Source organism: Scylla paramamosain, chromosome 12 (genome assembly GCF_035594125.1).
Source record: "Scylla paramamosain isolate STU-SP2022 chromosome 12, ASM3559412v1, whole genome shotgun sequence".
Lineage (NCBI taxonomy): Eukaryota > Metazoa > Arthropoda > Malacostraca > Decapoda > Portunidae > Scylla > Scylla paramamosain.
Window position 1 is genome coordinate 486,328 of NC_087162.1, and position 21,173 is coordinate 507,500.

The 21,173-nt window shown below is 44.8% G+C and overlaps 1 protein-coding gene across 4 annotated transcripts in view; it reads right to left on the reverse strand.

Moving 5' to 3' along the window:
• Positions 1–2,119: 2,119 nt before the first annotated feature.
• LOC135105494 (zinc finger protein 384-like) overlaps positions 2,120–21,173 on the reverse strand; it is a 224,105-nt gene continuing 205,051 nt past the window's right edge. For 3 of the 4 annotated variants that reach the window (XM_064013629.1, XM_064013628.1, XM_064013627.1), the window contains exons 4-7: positions 13,773–13,957; positions 12,375–12,504; positions 11,100–11,285; positions 2,120–10,768 (exon numbers count right to left, since the gene is read on the reverse strand). In XM_064013629.1, the coding sequence (XP_063869699.1) occupies positions 9,765–10,768; positions 11,100–11,285; positions 12,375–12,504; positions 13,773–13,957 (1,505 nt within the window). In that variant the 3' untranslated portion in view covers positions 2,120–9,764. The remainder of the gene's footprint in view (positions 10,769–11,099; positions 11,286–12,374; positions 12,505–13,772; positions 13,958–21,173) is intronic. The other variant, XM_064013630.1, reaches the window with a different exon arrangement.

The window sequence follows — 21,173 nt, forward strand, 5'->3', positions numbered from 1 at the left end:
TCAGACGACAAAAAAATAATGAACAAAAAATCTGCTTCATTACTGCATGACGCATCTATGATATGAACTACAGTACATGCAACATTAACAATAGCGGCGAACACACACACACACACACACACACACCTCTCCCTCTCAGGTTTGCTTAATTATATTATTGAAAGTATTAACCTACTTCTATGCTGCTCCACGACCTCCTGCTTAGCTGAGTGACGGGCCTCTACCTCACGGTAGTAGATCTCCGTTCCCAGCTCTTCTAACACCACCAGGCACGAGGATGCAGTTGGATTATGGAACATCTCTGTACGCCGGGTGGCAGGCAAGCCTCTAGAAAACTTTCCCAAGCTTACCAACTACAGCAGCAATACCAAGTACCAACATATGAAACTTGGCAAGCGCACACCACGACCCGTCATCCTCACCGCTTTCTTGCTAATATTAACTAACTAAATAATATTAAATATGTTTCCTCTTCTATAACATATCATTGAACGTTATGATGAAGTAAGATATACGCGTGTTATCTGGAGATGTGAAGACTAACTGGAGCGAGCAAGCCTGGTAGTGTTTCATGAAGCGATGTGATACGTCTTCCGAATCCTTCCCTGGTGTTCAGTAAGTAAAGAGTCAGAATTGAATGTATGGTGCAGTAAATACTTCTGCACCTTTACTGAGCCTTGGTATAAATTATCAGCACATATGTAATTATTATTGAATATGTAATGTACTAATTGGTGTTGTTCAAGGTGTTTATTGCCATCAGATGACTCAATGTGACACGTATTTCTACACCCGAGACGTGTCATTCCCTTGATTTACACATGCTTTGTGTCACTGGAGCAGTGTGTTATAACCTACATCACTAACGTGGCCCCGTTGCTGCAGTGCTTTAGGCAAACAACCATTTAATCACAACATCATCCCTGCAATCCATCCTTTGCTTAATAATCAGATATTCACAATCATACTTGATGCATTGTTTACTTAATAAATCAATCACTTATTCACATCATCATACCTGCAATCCATCCTTTACTTACAAATAAGCAAAATTCTTATGATCAGTAACCAGGATAAAACAAGAAATAACGGGTCCAAGCTTGAAAAATTTAGGTTTAAAAAAGAGATAGGAAGGAATTGGTTCTCATATAAAGTGGTAGATGAATGGAAAGGACTCAGTAATCAAGTTGTTAGTACCGAGTCATTAGGGAGCTTTAAGAGAAGATTAGATAGATATATGGATGGGGATGATAAGTGGAAATAGGTAGGCATATTTCATGCAGGGACTGCCACGTGTAGGCCTGACGGATTCTTGCAGCTTCCCTTATTTCTTATGTTCTTAAGTAACCTCCATACCATGAAGCGTGGCTGTTGACTCGTCCGCTCAGCAACACGTCAATATCTTACCATGGGCTGAGAGGAAGTATTGAGCAAGTAGTGGTTCAGTGTTTAGCGCTCGGACTTGTTTGGGGGACCCGCTTGAGTTCTACAGGAAACCAGCCATTTTTGTAGCCATCGCTGAGTGGTCGAGGAGAACTTACATGTTTCTTATCAATTTTGTTTTAGAAGGCAACTGCATTCGGGAGATCCGGGGACGGTCAAGGTGTCACTGAGGATCTGCCAGCGCCACCACAGGCTGGGACCGACTAAGCTGCACAAAATATACCATGCCGAACGTCTAAGGCTCACAGAAAAGTTTTCAGTTGCGAAAAAAAAAAAAAAAAAAAAAAAAAATAAATAAAGCAAATAAAAGATAAATAAATATTTAAGTTAAATAAATAAAAATAAATAAATAAATAAATAAAAATAAGTAAATAAATAAAAAAATAAACAATAAAAAATATAAATAAATAAAATAAATAAATAAATAATAAAAAACAATATATAAATAAAAGAAAAGAAAAAATACTATAAAAATACATAAAAAATAACAAATAATAAAGAAAATATAAATAAATTAATAAGTAAATAAAGGAAAAAACTAAATCAATAAAAATAAATAAATAAAAAAAAATGAAATTAAAAGTAAATAAATAAAGAGTCTTCCAATTTAAAATAGGAGACATTTACACTTGGTTGTAATGTATTTTTAAAGGAACACGGTAAATGAAAGCGGGCGTCCTGTTTGACAAGTGTTTATTGTTACTGCAGTACCTACACATTCAGTACCACGGACATAGGTAAAGAGAGCGCCGTTTAGGGAAGCTTGGCAAAGTACATAAAAAGTACATTATCAACATCATTATAATAAAAATAATAATGATAATTTCTAAGTTAAGAAGGGCGTTCTTGTAATTTGCTATTGGACATCGGCTTTTCCACGACGGGAGCGGCGGCGTGTTGCGTGGTGGTGGTGCTGCTCACACTGGTGACTTCCTCGTCACGGCCGCCGCCTCACCCACCGGCCACCAACACCGTGACGGACGCTAGTAGCGCCTCGATGCGTCACGTCACATAGTTCCAAATTAAAGTGATGTGCCAGTCCTCGTATGCAAGGCAAGGTTGGCCGGACACGGACCAATGGGCGACTGTTGGCAACAAGTTTTATGGGCCTTCTGATGATGATTTGTGCTGATGCCTTGCAGCGTACTCACACTTGCAAGTACAATATCATGATTACTTTCAATTATGGAAGGTTACAACAAACAATTTTAGTATAAAAATAAATCCCTCGTGATGCAATCCACCTTTAATTCTCTTAGACATGTGATTCAACCAACCCATTTCCATCCTGGATCTCACAGTTACCACTTTTGCTTTATGATTTATATATATATATATATATATATATATATATATATATATATATATATATATATATATATATATATATATATATATATATATATATATATATATATATATATATCTTGTATGTATACATATATGACAAATTATAGTCCAAAGCAGATAATTAAGATCGCTCTTCTCAACAAAATTACCACAATAATTATAATAATTTTATGCAAGGGTGTCGCAAGTTGCAGGTACCCCTCGGCGCAGGCGCGCAAGAAAAGGCGGAGCTGCGCACGACACGCCGGTCGTCCCAGCTTGCCTAAACTGACACGGCAGAGCTTCACCCTTGAACCAAGTTATCCTCAAACCAGCTTCACGAATTTACCATGAGTGAACACCGCCTTGGTTCAGAGTTTGACAATATTTTTATGTATGTATTTAATTTCCCCACACTACATCTAACACATGAACATTTGTTAACTACATAGTAGGACAAGAAACGGAACAAAACCATTGAAGCCTCAGCAGGGAGAACATGCACAGAGAGGGTGACCACGCGCGGCCTGGCCCCTGACACGCGGCACACACCTGGCAGAACTCAGAGTCTTTCAGCAGCCACCGCCACCGTAACGCGCGACGAAGGCCACACTGAATCACACTGAGGGAGGGAGAAGTGCAGCAGGGCCATAGAAAATGAGGTGGGGGTTGGTCCTCCCTCCGAGGTGGGCTGCGGGGGTGAGCGTCCCGCAGGTTGTACATAGTCTGACACTGCAGCAGTACTAACGTAGTACCCGACCCTTAATAATTTATAAAGACGACAACATGACAACAACAGTCTATCGAACACTACTTATTGATAATTCATACATTAGTACAAAGAAGATGGCTGGGACGTGTGCATTTATTATGTCTTTTAGACACCATTTTTAAAATGTACAAGAAACTCGTATCTGGTCGTTTTGGACACCATTGTAATTACTGGTTGAACTAGCGGGCACGCCAGCTTCCAGTCCAGCAGTCCGTGGGGGCGTGGTGCGGGATCTAGAGTACCGGTGTGGAAGACTGGTGTGGGCACGGCCCCAGGGGAGAGCCAGCTGCGGTGGCGGCGGCGTGAGGTATATGAGCAAGGCAAACGGTGTGCGCCCGCCCATAGGAGGCGCAACAACGTCGAATCCCCTGAGGCCGCCCCGTCCGCCCTGTGACCCGCAGCTGGGGCCGCGACCCGGGGGCTGGAGGAGGCACGGGTCAGAGGGCCACACCGCTACAAACGCCACCCTGGCCGTCACTATTATGCTCACATACTTAGCGAGGTGTCTCGTCCGTGCGAGCCGATCTCCTCACTTCATTATCAGAGGGCAGAGCCGGGGCGTGAGAAGGAGAGAGATGGGAAGAGAAACCGCAGGGGAAGGTAAGGGTGTTGGGATTAAGAATTGTCCGAGGAAGGTTGGGGCGTGCCAGGTCACCGGGGTAAGCTGGGGCGCCCCACTTGTAATGATGATGATGAGAGGGATAAGGGTTATGGTTTTCGCTCGTGGCGGAGTGACGGTGAAGGAAGAAAGGAAAGACAAGGTTCCCGAGCGCAAGGGGCAGGACGGGAGCCAGCAGGAAGGTCGTTGGCGAGAGCCGGGCAGTGTGAATGGCGGAGACGGTGTTCACGGATACTGACTGGCACACGGAGGAACTTGGGACAGACAGTCAAAATTACTCGAAATCAGTTATAATCAAATTCCATGGGCACTGGTGCACTGACAGATAAAAAAAAGAAAAAAAAATTTGACAGGCTTCAGAGTCGGGGAAGGGACACTGGCGAATAAATTCCTCGGCAGCCCTAGTGGGGCAGACGGGCCGAGCAGCCGTCCATACGAACTCCCGTTTATACGCAAGAGGACACTGGGGGTGGCACTGAGTACACGAGGGTCTGGCTACGCGGCTCCGCCGAGTGTTGCGATGCAGCTGCACAGCTCACGATCTGCGGATGTTCTCCAGTACTGCCTGCCCCGGGCGACCAGGCCCATCGATGGTCTCGTGACACGGATGTAAGAAAACTAAACTTATCTGGGAACCTGGACGCCCAGTCCCTATGGACGGCCCGAGGGAAAATTTATATGTATAAAAATCTATATTTCCTTTATGAGACCAATGAAGAAAAGTCGATTTAGATTAAGAGTGACCATAGTTGCAAGCTAATCTCAGAACTATTCCTCTGGAACAAAAAAAAAAAAAAAAAAAATTAAAGGAAATAACGCACTCTATCATGGTCAAACGACAGGTTAATAATTAGGAAATTTACTAGGAACTTGTATTATCCTTTGTGTTTAACATTCCTGATACCGGTGGAGATGTCGGCAGACTATGGAACTTCGAATGAGGCTTGATGGTGGCGGACAGTAGTGAAAGTGGTGGTGGTAGAGGTGGAGGTGGTGGTGGTGGCAAGGGTGGAGGAGATGGTGGCGGTGGCGAAAGAGCGAGGTGGTAGAGGAGGAGGAAGAGGAAGTGGTGGTGGGTAATGGTAGCAGCAGCGGCAGTAGCAGCAGTAGCAGCAGCAGCAATAGTAATAGCAGCAGCAGCAGCAGGAATAGTAGTAGTAGTAGTGGTAGTGGTAGTAGTAGTAGTAGTAGTAGTAGTAGTAGTAGTAGTAGTAGTAGTAGTGGATGCTGAAGTCATGAGATTTAGAGTAGGATAGCAAGAGTGGAGTTAATGGTGTCTGAATATAATGGTAGTTGAAGAAAGGGGGTTAGATACCGATGGATAGTGTTAATGCTTGTTGTGTGCGGCGGTGGCGGTGGTGGTGGTGGTGGTGGCTGAAGGAAATATACAAGGCAAGAAAAAATGTAAAGAAGCAAGAAAATGTCACCGGCTGCCTATCTTAATACGTGTTGGTCATCCTTCCTAGTGTGTGTGTGTATGTTTATGTGTCTGTGTATTTATGGTGAGAGAGAGAGAGAGAGAGAGAGAGAGAGAGAGAGAGAGAGAGAGAGAGAGAGAGAGAGAGAGAGAGAGAGAGAGAGAGAGAGAGAGAGAGAGAGAGAGAGAGAGAGCGCATGTCTACGTAATGTGTGCTCGCTGACATCGGCGACTCCTCTACTTACGTACGTTTTGCCTCAATATGAGCTAAAAAAAAAAAAATGTTGAATCAAGTGGGATCGAAACAAAAGATTCGGATTCAACACGCACCGGAAAAAAAAAAAAAAAATCAACGAACTACAAAATGAGAATAACAAACTGAATGGCTTTGAGAACGTATCAGAGTAATGAATGATTGAACTGCTATTTTCTTGGGTCTCGGGTTTAAAGGGACTGCAGGAGGTTTACCTTTGCCTTTTATGCATTGATATTACTTTGTTGATAAAACCGTTGTATCAGTGAGGGCAAGGAGGTCGTGGGGAGGAGAGGGAGAAGTGAAGGGATGGCTGGCCCGGATTGCGGAAATGTTCAACAGATTGCTACGTAAAAACAATGATGTTTCGTGCTTACTGAGGAGAAATGGGGCGGGGGAGAGAATCCTCACAGCAGTACAACATAAACTGTAACAGACAAGACAGTACGGAAAATAATGGACGACTATATACGTATATATATATATATATAAAAAATTCCAATAAGGATGTCAACAAACACGAAAACTAAATAATAATAAAGATAATAATAATAATAATAATAATAATAATAATAATAATAATAATAATAATAATAATAATAATAATAATAAAATTCGATACCATTAAAAAATCACTCGGAAATTAGTCGTAAATGAAATCAAAACAATCTTAAAGAAAAAAAATAAATAAATAACTGCTTGAAGATTTTGCACAACAACGAATTGGGATAAAGGCGTTACAGGTGATTAAGGGTGAAGTTAGGGAGGGGAGAAGGAGGAGGAGGAGGAGGAGGAGGAGGAGGAGGAGGAGGAGGAGGAGGAGGAGGAGGAGGAGGAGGAGGCAGGGGAGGGGGAGGGGGAGGGGGAGGAGGAGGAGGAGGAGGAGGAGGAATAAATGATAACAACAAGAATAAAAAAACACTAAAGAATGTGAAACTGAAATCAGAAGATACGAGAATTGTGGAAGAGGATAGAGAAGCTTGGCGCTGGTGTAAATAGTAGTAATGATAATAGTAGTAGTAGTAGTAGTATAGTAGTAGTGGTGGTGGTGGTGGTTGGTGGTGGTGGTGGTGGGGAGGCGTTGGGTGAACATCGAAAGGCAGCAAAAAAAGATAAAAAATACAGGGAAACTCTTATCTTTGCAGAGTTTGATTACGAAAACAAACAACAAAAGAATTACGTTGAAGATTGTATGGATAGATCAAGGTTGTGACTGTACTATTGCTCTACAGACTATGGTATTGTAGAGAGAGAGAGAGAGAGAGAGAGAGAGAGAGAGAGAGAGAGAGAGAGAGAGAGAGAGAGAGAGAGAGAGAGAGAGAGAGAGAGAGAGAGGGGAGACGTATAACAAATTTTTATCGAGTTAAATCGTAAACGCATCGTAATATGAATATCAAATATTGCTGTAACAAAATATACTAATAAAATGACACAATGTTCTTGTTTTCTACGTAGCATTTATAACCAGGACATAGTAAAGAAATAATTTATGTGCCTATGTAACTGATGACAAATTTCACTAGTGGTAATGGTAGTAGTAGTAGTAGTAGTAGTAGTAGTAGTAGTAGTAGTAGTAGTAGCAGCAGTAGTACGTGATACTAGCAATGTTTGTTGTTGTTGTCGTTGTTTAGTGGTAGGGGAGGTAGTGGTGGTTGTGAAGGTAGTGGTAGGAGTTGTGGTGGTGGTGGTGGTAGTTGTGGTGGTAATAGTAGTGGTGGTGGGTGGCAGTGGTGGTGATAGTGCAAGTGGTGGAGGTTGAGGATAAGGTTATATTAGTAGTAGTATTAGTAGTATTAGTGAAAATAATAGTTTGTAGTAAAAGTAGTACTAGTTATAATAGTAGCAGTAAAGGTGGTAGTAGTAGTAGTAGTAGTAGTAATAGTAGAAGTAGTGGTAGTAGTAGTAGTAGTAGTAGTAGTAGTAGTAGTAGTAGTAGTAGTAGTAGTAGCGAAAAAAAGTAGAAATGGTAGTAGTAGTAGTAGTAGTAGTAGTAGTAGTTAAAAAAGTAGAAATGGAAGTAGTAGTAGTAGTAGTAGTAGTAGTTATTAGTAAGCAGGAGCAGTAGCAGTCAGTAGAAAGTAATAGTAGTAGCAGTGGAAATGACAGTAGTAGTAGAAGTAGTAGTGATGATAATAAAAACAGAAGTAGTAGTAGTAGTAGTAGTAGTAGTAGCAGCAGTTAAAGTCATTAACTGTGTCTAGGACTATTGGTGAGGGAACAGCAGCAGTATCAACGGTAAACTCTGATCGCAGGAACAGTTAACAGTCACTAGGTGGGCTCAGGAAGCTTTGAAGGCCAGAATTCCGAAGAAAAGCAAGTCTCCTTTCGATCTATAAAAAAATCTTACTATTGAATCTGTACACCTCTGTTAAGTAGGGCTATATGAGTACAACAATCATGATTCTAGCTAGTCTATGTCCTCTAAATCTAATGTGGGGATAGTCAAGGAAATATCTTGATGGGGAGAGAGGAGAGAGAGCTTCAATTCACACTGCCTTCAAAGCTACTTGACTGGGAAAATGTACACTTATTACAATATTGCGCAGATGAACCATAATCAGAAAAATTAGACACTTAAAATGTGGAACTGTATAAACATATCTGTCCCTTTAAATAATTACACACGCTCTGGGTTCAATGCCCCCATTGAAATAAAGTAAATATACATATTTTCAACAATGATGGTATTCTTAGTCTTTGTATTTCAATTTTTCATCATAAGCAAGATACTTACTTAACTCTGAAGCTTCATCAGACTTACTTTCCGAGGTTTGAGATTTGTTAATTTCATCCTCCGAAAGTGAGCAATTAAAACCTTTATCAGTGGAGGTGCGCGACGCCCCACAATAGCACTCGACGTAGGACCTGCGTGGCGTGAGCAAGAGGTAATGACAAAACACATTCGGCTGAGGTGAGAGCGAGTGGGGTCCAGCAGGCGTCTTGAGGTGGAGGGATAGTGGACGTCTCTCTCGCCTAACGTGGTTCATCATAAGGTTTAAGGAGTTCAGAGCATATGCTGTCGCCCCCGTCGCAGTAGGTGGACGCCAGAGGTCGTGGTGGGCGGAGGGGCAGCGGGTCGCCCAGCATCGCGGCGCGCTATCAAAGGTTCGCTGCCGCCGGTGGTTGCGTCATAGCAAAGTCTCGCCCGCACACCCTTAGCACCACACCACAGGTTCACTTTTATCTTTTCGCGGGATCTTGTTTGATTGTATGCTTGCAGTAGGACCTTTAATGTTTAGTGTTCTATCTTGGGCTGTGCGAAGCTTAACAAGTACCCATCACGGTGCAGTATTATGCGACACAATATATAAAGATACTTTTTTTTCATTATTGCAAGTACACTATGACTGCAATTAAATCAAGCCTTGGAAGCTATACGAACTTATGGTATACAGTAACGCCTGCCTCACTGAGTCCAGGGCGGGTGTGTGGCACCCCCCTGTCCCAGCCTGGGATGCCGCCCGGATGCCACTCGCGGGGCCACGCAGCTCAGCCTCTCTGTAGGTATAGTGTCACAGACCGCTGGTCCCTAAAATTGCACTTAAAGTAACTGTGAGGAACTGTCGGGAGGGCGTGCCTTAGGACGCCTGGGACGTGACGGCCACGGCGGAGGCACTGGGCAGGGCGGGCCGGGCAGGAAGCCAGAGGCCCTGCTCCTCCCGCGCCGCCAAGGCCTCCACGTTCGGCCACACCGTAACAGCAACAACTCAAGGAACTAACACAGAGAAGTGACCATTTAAATAATATGCGGTTCCTGTGGGAAACCGTTTCATTTTATCACAGTTAAAAATACGACAACACAACAGAACAAAGGTGGAACCGAGGCGTTGTGACACACACACACACAAAGTCATAACACGTTCACCGGAGGACTAGCACGGGCGAGTGGCGGCGGTTGTTGCTCCCAGACAGGGGGCAGGCTTGGGTAACTTCAGGCGCTCTGTTGCTGCGGCTGGTGTTGAGGAGGGGCGAGGGGGAATCCCAGGGGGCCGGGCAAGGAGGATGCCAGGGCGCGAGGGTCACCGTGTAGCCGCAATGCTTGTTCCATACGCATTTCTTGTAGACGGATAGAGTCAGTCAGGTCACCTTGGTGTTGCGGTGAGGGGCGGCCCTCGTGACTCACCAGTCTCAGCGCTGCCTCCGCCTGGGCGCTCCTCAGAGCAGACTCCATGCCGCCGCCCACGCCCATCCTGGGGTCACGCATATCCCGCATGTCAGGCTGAGGGGACCCCATGGGCTCCGGGGCTTGGTGGGCGTTCTGCTGCTGTTGTTGTTGTTGTTGTTGTTGTTGCTGTTGTTGCTGCTGCTGTTGCTGCTGTTGCTGTTGCTGCTGCTGCTGCTGTTGCGGAGACGGCTGTTGATTGGGCTGCGGGGGGACTGGCTGGCCGTGAGGATTGGACAGGCTGCGGATGGCCTCGGCCTGGGAGGCCATCGCGTTCCTGATGGTCTCCGCCTGAGAGGTAAGGGTGGACTTGACCAGCTCGGCCTGGCTCTGGCTGATCATGGCTCTCATGTTGTCGCTGGGCTGCGGGCGCATTTGGTTCATCACGTCGTGGTGGCTGGTGATGGAGCGGAGGGCGTCTGTCGGGGAGGGCATCCTTCCTATGCCTCCCTCCAGCTTCTCAGCGGGCGTGGAGATCCTAGAGGAGGCGTCACTTTGAGTAGACGGGGACGCCGCCATGGACATGGGCGCCGTTTGGTGCTGGGCATGGTGCTGCATTTGGTGTGGCATGCCCATGCCCATTCCCATACCCATGCCCATCCCCATACCCATGCCCATGCCCATGTGATTGCCGCCGCCCTGGAGCCCCACCTGCGCCAGGCCCAGGATGCTCTCCCTCTCCCGTCGCTCAGCAGCGGCCCGTGAGAGAACGTATTGCGCGGCGAACTGATGCTTGGGGTCCATGCGCATGTGCTCCATGTGGTTCAGCAGGCCTGTAATGTAAGGAACATTAAGCGCCACTCTCACTCACCACACAAGCGCTAAGCCGCTAAGGTAGCAGCGTGCACTCACTACACTGGCTGGCTATCTCAGATCTTTTAACTTTTAATATTCAAGAAAAGTTATTCTATTGTTACTATACTCTTTCAAGATTGTGACCTTCTCAAGTAATAGTATGTACTGTAAAAATAATAAAGAAGGACATAGCAATAAGTGCAAGAATCAGTCCATTCACATTACTCTCTTTCCAAAAGCTACAAATAATGATAGATCTGAACAAGTGAAGCACTGGAGCAGCGACAGCGCTGCAAGCGCATCGCTCACCTGACTCGTGCGTGAAGACGGCGTGGCACACCGAGCAGGGCCACATCCTGAGGGAGGAGGTAAATTGCGAGGTCTCCGGGTGACAGGCCAAGTGCTTTCGTAGGCTGCCTTCGTTCACATAATGCTTGCCGCAGACAGGGCAGGAATGGGAGGCTGTGCGACGCTTGGCTGTGGTATAAGGAAAAACTAAGTCACAGGTTACGAAGTGCGGATCGTCCCTTAAGATTAATGATATAACAGCTCTTTGTGTTGCTTGAATATTGTGATGCTTAAGTGGCTTTTTTTTATTGTTGAATTCAGTACAAATCTATGTCCAGTAATTAATCTTAGTAACAAATATTGCTTAAGAAATAATGAAATATAGAATGCTTAAATGTAACAACACTATTACTAATAGACAACAGGCATGGGGACACATCAATGAACATTAAACACAGAGATAAATCAAACCATAACCCATAAAATTGTTAAGAAGTAGAAAGTGACGAGACTCCTTGGGGCGCAGCGAGGAGCGAGCCACTTCCAGACCTGCAAGTCTTGTCTTCACCGACCAGGAGGCTGATGGGCATTTGCGGTGTCTACAGGCGAAGGGACCAGGCGTGTGTGTGCATGTGTGTGTGTGTGTGTATTTTTTATTTTTTTTTAATGTGTGTGTGTGTGTGTGTGTGTGTGTGTGTGTGTGTGTGTGTGTGTGTGTGTGTTTGAGTGGGTGGATACATGTTGTGTGTGTGTGTGTGTGTGTGTGTGTGTGTGTGTGTGTGTGTGTGTGTGTGTGTGTGTGTGTGTGTGTGTGTGTGTGTGTGTGTGTGTGTGTGTGTGTGTGTGTGTGTGTGTGTGTGTGTGTGTGTGTGTGTGTGTGTGTGTGTGTGTGTGTGTGTGTGTGTGTGTGTGTGTGTGTGTGTGTGTGTGTGTGTGTGTGTGTGAGAGAGAGAGAGAGAGAGAGAGAGAGAGAGAGAGAGAGAGAGAGAGAGAGAGAGAGAGAGAGAGAGAGAGAGAGAGTGTGTGTGTGTGTGTGAGGATGGGTGAGTGAGGTGCATGGATTCCTTCACCCTCGCGTCCGTGCGTGCGTGCGTGTAGCACAATTACCTCCAACCCCCGAGGCATAGGCGTCCCTGTGAACTTCCTTCATGTGCATCATGAGCTGCTCGCAGTTCATGAAGTGCCTCTCGCAGTGAGGACAGCTGGCACCGTTATACAAGCCCATGTTGATGCTGTGCTGTGAGTGGGGAGACAAACTGGCTGTAAGAAATGCAAGCTTCCACTACTGCTACCAACCTGCTACTCCAGAGGCGTTTGGGTCCCTATGCGTATACTTCATGTGCTCCATCAGCTGCTCGCCATTCATGAACAGTTTCTGACACTGAGGACAATTGACAGCGTTGGGGCCACCGACCAGGGCAGCGTGCTGTGGGGGAGAGATATCACTGAGGTGAAATTTCTGTATGTCTCTGCCGCGAATGTCTCTTTCTCCTCCATCCCTCACTTTCTACCTTCACTCACCTTTATTCATTTTATTCCCCCTTCTTCTTTCTTTCTCCAACTCTAAAATGCCAAAGCTATTTTTCTTTCTCACCATTTATTCCTTTCAATTCATCAAATCTCCCTTTCCTCGAGCCTTTCAGCTAATATATATATATATATATATATATATATATATATATATATATATATATATATATATATATATATATATATATATATATATATATATATATATATATATATATATTTACTGTATACACGTTTATATAATATTATTTTTGGTATGATTTTTCACCTCTGTCTCTTTCCCATGTGTCACACGGCACCTCTGTCCTGCTGGGTCACCACACGCCTCAATCCTCACCTGTCTCTCTAGGTGTACCATTCAAAGACACACATCAAGGACCAAAATGCCTCAAGACACCTTCTTCATACACAGTGCAACACAATCAATATACGATGGAAACAATAACATGAAAATATATTATCATCAATAATATACACATACCCAGCCTACATTCCTACATTGCCCTGCATTATTAAGCTCCCAAGCTTCCGCCCATGACCCATGACTTGCCCCTGTATGATCCCTCAGCCTCGTTTCCCTGCCAGGATACGGCCGGAGCCTTCAGCCAGACGAGACACTCACTGCCTCGCCACACTGCCTGTGCTCTGCCTCGACATAGATGCGGCACACACTGACGCTAATTAATGTATACTCAAATAAGTCATATATATCTACTCTATATTCTCAAGTATGCTATTAATCTTATTTCCTAATATATTCCTGGATACCTGTGAAAATCTTATACTATGAGTTGATCTTAAATTCCGAGTGATAGTGAATTCCGATTTCTCATTCTAATATCATTCTAATTCTTATTTGCGTATTTGTGCTTAGTACCTATTTTCCTCCCTTTAATATATGTAATGTAGAGGGGATGCTTGCAAGTCCCTCCTCCTGCTGGTATTATTACTGCCCTTTTATACTAATTCCTGCTCCCTTCTCTCCCTCTCTCCATCCCAATCCCAATTCATCCTTCCATACCTTTTCTTTTTCCCCTTACACTCTTCCCTCTCCCACTCGCACCATCCTTCTTTATCTCACTTCTATCTCTATCTCTCCCTCTCTCCCCCCTGTTCTCCCTGTCCCTGTGCCCCGATCTTCCAGCAGCTTCTCTATCTCTCTACCTTAGATGTATGAGTCCTGAGGGAACTCTCCGTGGCGAATCCCTTTCCGCAGATGTTACAGTGGAAGGGACGGTTCTTCATCCTTTCTAGCTGGGCGTCGTGGTTGCGAAGATGCTGCTGAAGGTTCGACAGTTGGATGAAGGCGCGTCCGCAGTCCGGGATGTGGCATTTGTAAGGCCGTTCACCTGCAGGAAAGAAGGATAAGGGTTAGACTGCGTGCGTCGTGACGTGTTCTGTTTGTTATGCTATCCATGTTGCGAACTGTGCTTATTCTGTGATATTTTGTGCTTTCTCTCTCTCTCTCTCTCTCTCTCTCTCTCTCTCTCTCTCTCTCTCTCTGTGTGCCTATCCTTTCCAACTCTTCCAGAGAATGGGATGGAATTCAACAAATGAATATAAATAAAATTTCGTCCTACAAGCAACTTCGATAGTCATTGTTCCATTGTCTTGGATAAACGGTATTTAAAACTGCGCCGCCCAGGTTGAGCACCTCCAGTGTATTTCAGAGAACCATCTCTAAATTCCCCCTCCCTTTGCCTCGACTAAAATCTGGCCCAGTTTATTTTGGGAGCCCTGTAGTGGTCCTTCATGAAGACCCCTTCAGCTCTACGGCTCCGTTCCCTCCCTCCCTGCATCCCTGCCTCTGCCGATCACTAGTCAAAGAAAAAAAAAAAAAAACGTAATGGTGTGTTCTTGAAAATGATGAAAACAAAATACAAATGCCCACGTAAGATGGACTTAATCACCAGCGTGCTTAAGGATGCAACTTTCCCGCTGAGGACGAAGAGCGAGGGAGTCAGTGATTGGCTGGAAGTACAGAGGGAGGAGCTAATCAAAGGAGCCTAAGTGGAAGAAGGCGGGAAATCTTTCAGGCTGGTCCTGCCATCTGGCGATATGCACGGGAGGCTGGCGGCGCGCATTTCGTCCTGGTTTGTGAGGAAGAAGATACACCCTCATTGCTCCTGCTCGTTGGCAAGGATAAATATACTTAAGTGAGAGCCATTAACGCGGTGCTGCTCACGGGAGGATGAGTATTACGGGTCTGTCATGGCGACGCTTCAACTCAGCCAGACGATGACGGAAACAGAAGCCTCGCACACACCGGAAGACATTTGGAGACTCGCTCGGTGCAAGGAAAAGAAAAATGTTGTGGGAATTCCCGGCACGGCGGCCCTGGCTGTGGCCCCGTGCGCTTTTAATCGTGGTGTTTTATAAAGTTTATTGTCACGGCGAGACGTGGGCCATGCGACACCCTCTTTCTGCCTCGCATACCTCGGCCACGTCCGGTGTAGTGGCGGTGGTGGTGGTGGTGGTGTGGCAACACTGTTAGCTCTGGCAACGTAGTACGGAACTAGGGATGATGATGACGATACGGTGATGATGACGATGATGATTACGATGATGGTGATGATGGAAAGGAAATCCCAACCTGGTAATTATTCGAAGTAGTATTATGGGAACAAACTATTTAACCTCCGCAGTTAGCATAACAAAAGAGAGGGGAAGAAATTATAATGGGAGACTTTCATAACTTATATCAATCGATCTTACGAGCTTCCTGACGCCTAAAATGTTCTCACAGACGCAGCACAAATTCCTATGCGACTAAAATTTCTTTCTGATGTTGATACGTAATATAATAGTATTGATTATCACAGTACGGCGAGCTCAGTTTTCTTTATTAAATCCGCGGAAAAAAAGAGACAGGAAGAAACGAATAATAGTAATAGTAGTAGTAGTAGTAGTAACAATAATGATAATAATAATAATAATAATAATAATAATCACAATAAAAAATATAACACTAATAATAATAAATATCTGATGGTTTCATTTGTACCAGTTGTATGTAGTCTTGTGTGTCTGTTGCTCTTTGTTCGATAGTTGCGTTGATTAATATTGCACGGGGAGAAGGGAGGGAGGGAGAGGTGTGAGAGAGGCAAGGTGAAGGGAGGAGGTACAGGGCTTAGTACTGCTTCCCACTGCCACGCCACTGCTCCCATTAACCCACACCACTTCAGCGCCCCCATCATGCAGCGTGCTAAACAGAACTGGGTGAACAAGAAATAAAATTCTTCACTTTTTATAATTACTCGTACGCTCCTTGTGAAAAAAAAAAGCAACAACAACAGATCTTTATATTCTCCTTTTCTTTAAACTGCTGGGGACAAACACATCTGATCTCAGTGTTTCTTCCCTTGAAAAGTAATGTAGTACGAATGCATAATAAAACAACCCCTTAAACACCATTTCAGCAGTTTGAAACCCTCGTGAAGTCCCGAAACACTGTCTCACTCAACTCCTCCGTCGTGTTGTGGTGCCTCGAAGCTTCACGTTTGCAAAAAAAAAAAAGGTTTAATTTCTCACCCTGTTCGAAGCGTCTCATTTCGTCATGTACTTCCTTTACTGATTTACTTTCCTCACTATTTTTTTTTTTTTCATATTTATCCTCTATATATCAATGCACGACCGGTTTATCCTTATTTAGAGAGTTGAACGTTATTATTTGATGCAGATTAATGAGCTTTGCGCCCTGAGAAGGATATATATAAAGTCGCAATTGTATATCATTGTTGTAGTAGTCGTATTTCCTCCCTTTATTTCTTTAGTTTAATTTCAGAGTAGGATTATTTTTAAGATATGCTATGAGAAAGATAAGGAAGAGAGGTCAGTCATCAGCTTTACCACCAACTCTCTCTCTCTCTCTCTCTCTCTCTCTCTCTCTCTCTCTCTCTCAATACCACAGAAACATCATACATTTACAATCTTGAAAGGCTCACCCAATATTTCTCTCCCTCTCTTACAGTCAACACTCCCCGGTGCATAAGAAACCAGCCACCAGCGCCAGGCCAGAGCGACTGCCTGCCACCCCGCTACCCTCTCTCAACTATGACTGGCTGTATTCGAGACCAGCTGTTTCTCCCTCACTGCCACCTGCCCGCCGCGACCACCACAACCTCAGCTGCCGCATTGACTCGAGGTTATCACTTCGCTACGCCGCCTGTCTGTCCTCCAAAGACTCGCCGAGGGCTTAACGGGACCGCCATAAAACAGCAAAAGTTTAGAAATGCGACGATAGAAGAAAAGATAAAAAAAAGAAAGAGCTAAAATGTTGAACATAAATGACATAATCAGTCAGGATGAAATAAAGGGTCACGGCCCATAAAAACTAACGAAGGGGGAGTAACATATCTGCAACATTGCAATATGTAAATGAGGTGAGGGTTGAGAGGAAGGGGGAGGAGGAGGAGCGGAGCATTACGAGAGGCTCAGATAATGGGGAGGTCGGCTTGAGGTGGAGGCAAGAGAAAGTGGAATGGAGAGAGGGGAAAAAATAAAAAGAGACGAAAAAAAAAAACGAAAGTAATGTTAAGAGAAGATAAGAAGAAAAAGAAAGTAAATGTACATGCATATGATAACAGCACGAGAAGACACACAAACACATATGTACAGACACACACAAACACACACACAAGCAAACACCATAAATGAAGACAACAATAAAGAAAGTGATCATTGCAGGAGAAACAAAGAATAACGTAAGAAAAGACAAGAAATTAAAACGGAAGACGAAAAAGAGGGAACGCTCAGAAGGAGTGAATAAGAAAAGAAAGAGAAGGAGCAAAGAAAGAAAGGAGGGAGGGAGGGAGGGAGGGAGGGAAGGAAGGAAGGAAGGAAGTAAGGAAGGAAGGAAGGACGTATGATAGGAGGAGGGAAGGATGGAAGAAAGGGGAGAGAATAATGCGTAACACATGAATATAACAGTCAATGATTGCACAGAGAGATGAAGAGATACATAAATGATTAACACTCACAAAGAAATTAATGTCACACACACACACACACACACACACACACATTGCATAGAGAGAGAGAGAGAGAGAGAGAGAGAGAGAGAGAGAGAGAGAGAGAGAGAGAGAGAGAGAGAGAGAGAGAGAGAGAGAGAGAGAGACATACTCGTATATACCTACGCACATACATACATCGGACAGGCCACAAGCAAGCAAGCCGGCGCGCGTCTCTCGAATTTAACTTTTCTCTCAGTCCGGATATTTCGCAGAGTTTCCCCGGCGATCGGAAAAGACGAGCCTTAATTTGGCATGCACAGTGGACGCCCGGACACTAGTTATTAAACAATTTCCTAACTCAATTCCAATTTACACAAGTTCTATATATATGTACCGGGTTGTATTGAAACTCCACTACGTTTTATCGCCTCAGCTGCGGAATACACAATGGTGAGCACCGCGCCTAATGTTTTCTGGCTGCAGAGGTCCGCCGAATTTTTCTTTCTTTCCTCATCTCCCCCCCGCGACCCCCCTTTTTTATGCCAAGTTTACTTTTGTTCTGTCTGTCTTCCTCCACGGTGTCTGTCTAGTATGTTCCAGTGTCTTTATCGTGGTCTTGGTGGCGTCTTCTGTTATTTAGTGTCTTGTTTCTGTATGTGTCTCTGTCTTCTCTTCTTTTTTTCTCTTTCTCTCTCTCTCGCGATGGCACACCCGAGAAGACTCAGCTAAGCAATACAGGCAAATGAACGATACGTTTTGCAACCGACAGGTCAAAAAATGCCACAGGAGAACATGAAGTAGGAAAAATAAAGGATGTGTACATACAAATTTGGGATGCGGTTCTTCCAAAACAAGGAAACAGAATAAATAAATGAATTGTTGGGTTTACAAAAAAGAAGAATGATCGTATTTACCCGTGAGAGCGTTTAGGAGAGAGAGAGAGAGAGAGAGAGAGAGAGAGAGAGAGAGAGAGAGAGAGAGAGAGAGAGAGAGAGAATGTGAGAGAGGTCATGTTCCCTTCTCCAGGCGGGTCTTCGCTCCCTCCCACGGGGTATGCCAGGAATGCTCCATCTTCCTGCATGGCCACCCAGGCGAGCCACACCCTGCCCTGCCCTCCCATGCCTGCCCTGCCCAGTCCTGTCCTGCCCTGCCTTGGCCTGCACTGTCCTCACCAACCCCTGGCCCTCACTGCCCTCACCCACCTCTGGCCCCACTCTGCCCTCACACCTCACCCTCCATGCTCGCCTAAAGCTCCTCACACATCTCAATCTCCTCTGCTTTGCTTTTGCTCATTTTCATCACCACTCTGCTATTTTTTTCCATACTTCCTCCTTGAAAGCTTATTTGCTGGTTACTCGTTGCGTTCATCTCGCCTTTGTATTTGCCCAAGCTTACTGTGGCGTCCTACGAAAACGAGTCAAATTTCACTGTCAATAGTCATTAGTAGAATTTCACAGCCTTAAGGGACAGTCAGGAGTAAGTTCACAACGAAGCGAAGCGTGTGCCGACGGTAACTGCTTCTATGACCGGTCAGTAACTTGTAATTCTCACTTGCTGAAGACAAAAACTCCACTCGTGCACTGTGGTTCTGCCTGGCATCTATTTTGTCATCCACGAACAGTGTTCACCCTTGCAGCGTCCCTTGTAACGACCTTCCCACCTTCCTTGCAACACGCACCCGTCCCCCGCCGCACAGCCTCCCCACCCACCCGCAGAGACGACTTTTCTCCCTCATCTTCTCAACGTAAATTGTGCCCCGGGTGACAGCTCCGCTCGGCCGCCTGCCTGGACCGCCGGGGACTCCGAGGTAACGGGTGCGGGGAGAGCGACTCGGAAAAGCTCGATTGTGTCAGGATATCGCAGGTGTGAGAGGAGGCTGGAAATTACTGGAGCAAGTCGCGAGTGTATGTAGTGACTAAGACATTGGAGATAAAGTAGTAATTTCTGGAGGGCGCAGCGGTGGGAAGTCTTTCAAGTTACAGTAGCGTGCAGAGTCAAGGCCCCGACAGCAATCTTATAAATGCGACTGGAGGGAAAGAATGAAAAGGTATACATGTAAAGTTAACGGAGTACTATTATGGACTCCGATGAAAACATACAAGTGACAAATTTCGCGAGTCACACACAAGCACGATATTCTCCTCCGTTTCGCCTTCCTACAATTTCTTCCCGCGGAATGACAAAATGCACGAGAAGCTTCAACATACCAACACCAATCTTTTACCTTCCATATACCTAACCCCAATAAACCCACCGAAAAATAAAACTTAAACATCCACTTTTTTTTTCACACATTTCCTTATCTCCTAAACTCTTCCTTCACCTCGTAGTTTCCCTTGGTCCTTCTTCTCCCCTCTTTACCACGGTCCTCCCTGTCTCCCACTCCCTCTCTCTCCCTCTCTCTCTCGCTCTTTCTCCCTCCGCGTCCCAACGCCATTAACACAATCAAGCGGCGGCCAGTGTTGCAAGATGGCCCGTCCTTTATGTTGCAAATGTACGGCATTGTTGCAGGCGGTGGGTAGGCTTAGGGAGTGTCAGAGTGGCTATAATTCACCCCGACCCCCCGCCCCGCCACCCGCCCCAACGGACCGAGGAATACAATTAAAAGAAGAGAGAAAGAGGGAGCAACAGAGAAAGAGAAAAGGGAAGAAAAGGATGCACAAGGGGGTAGAAAAAAAAGTAACATGGACACGTTCGTAAAATGGTAAGTATGTAAGGTCTGTGTGTGTGTGTGTGTGTGTGTGTGTGTGTGTGTGTGTGTGTGTGTGTGTGTGTGTGTGTGTGTGTGTGTGTGTGTGTGTGTGTGTGTGTGTGTGTGTGTGTGTGTATACCGTCCAGAAGCAAAAATAAGAAAGTGTCGGTATAAGAGAGAGAGAGAGAGAGAGAGAGAGGAGAGAGAGAGAGAGAGAGAGAGAGAGAGAGAGAGAGAGAGAGAGAGAGAGAGAGAGAGAGAGAGAGAGAGAGAGAGAGAGAGAGAGAGAGAGAGAGAGAGAGAATAACCAATACAGTAATTCTAAAAAAAAAAAATCTCACGGCACAAGATGACAACAAAAACGAAAAAAAAATGAGAACATGAATGAAAATACGAGAAATAAATAAAAAGGAGGAAAAAAAAAAACGAAAGAAAGCAAGCAGGTAACGAGGAGAGAAGAATAAATATGAAAAAAAAAGAGAGACAAATTGAAAAGAAAGAACGAAATAAAAAATAAAAAAAAACATTTCCCAGACCTGAAGACAACACACCTTCAATAATTTTGGTGACAAACACAATGCGCCGACAAAATACAACTCCGGGGACTGGTAAAGATCGCTCGACGTGTCAGAAAAATACAACAGAAGAAGAGAGGGAGAGAGAGAGAGCGAGAGAGAGAGACAAAAAAAAAGAAAAGATTCCACCGAGACAAAAAAAAAAAAAAAAAAGCGCGAAACAGCAGTAGGTAGAAGTGACCCAAACTGGTCATAAATAATTCGCAAAAAAAAAAAAAAAAAAGAAAGAAAAATGTTTTTTGAGTGTTGTTTTAAGCCCAGTGATGCTGATGTTATTAAATAAACCCGACGAAAGGAACGGAAGAATGATGGAAGGGAGGAAAAGAGAAAGACAAGGGAAGAGTAA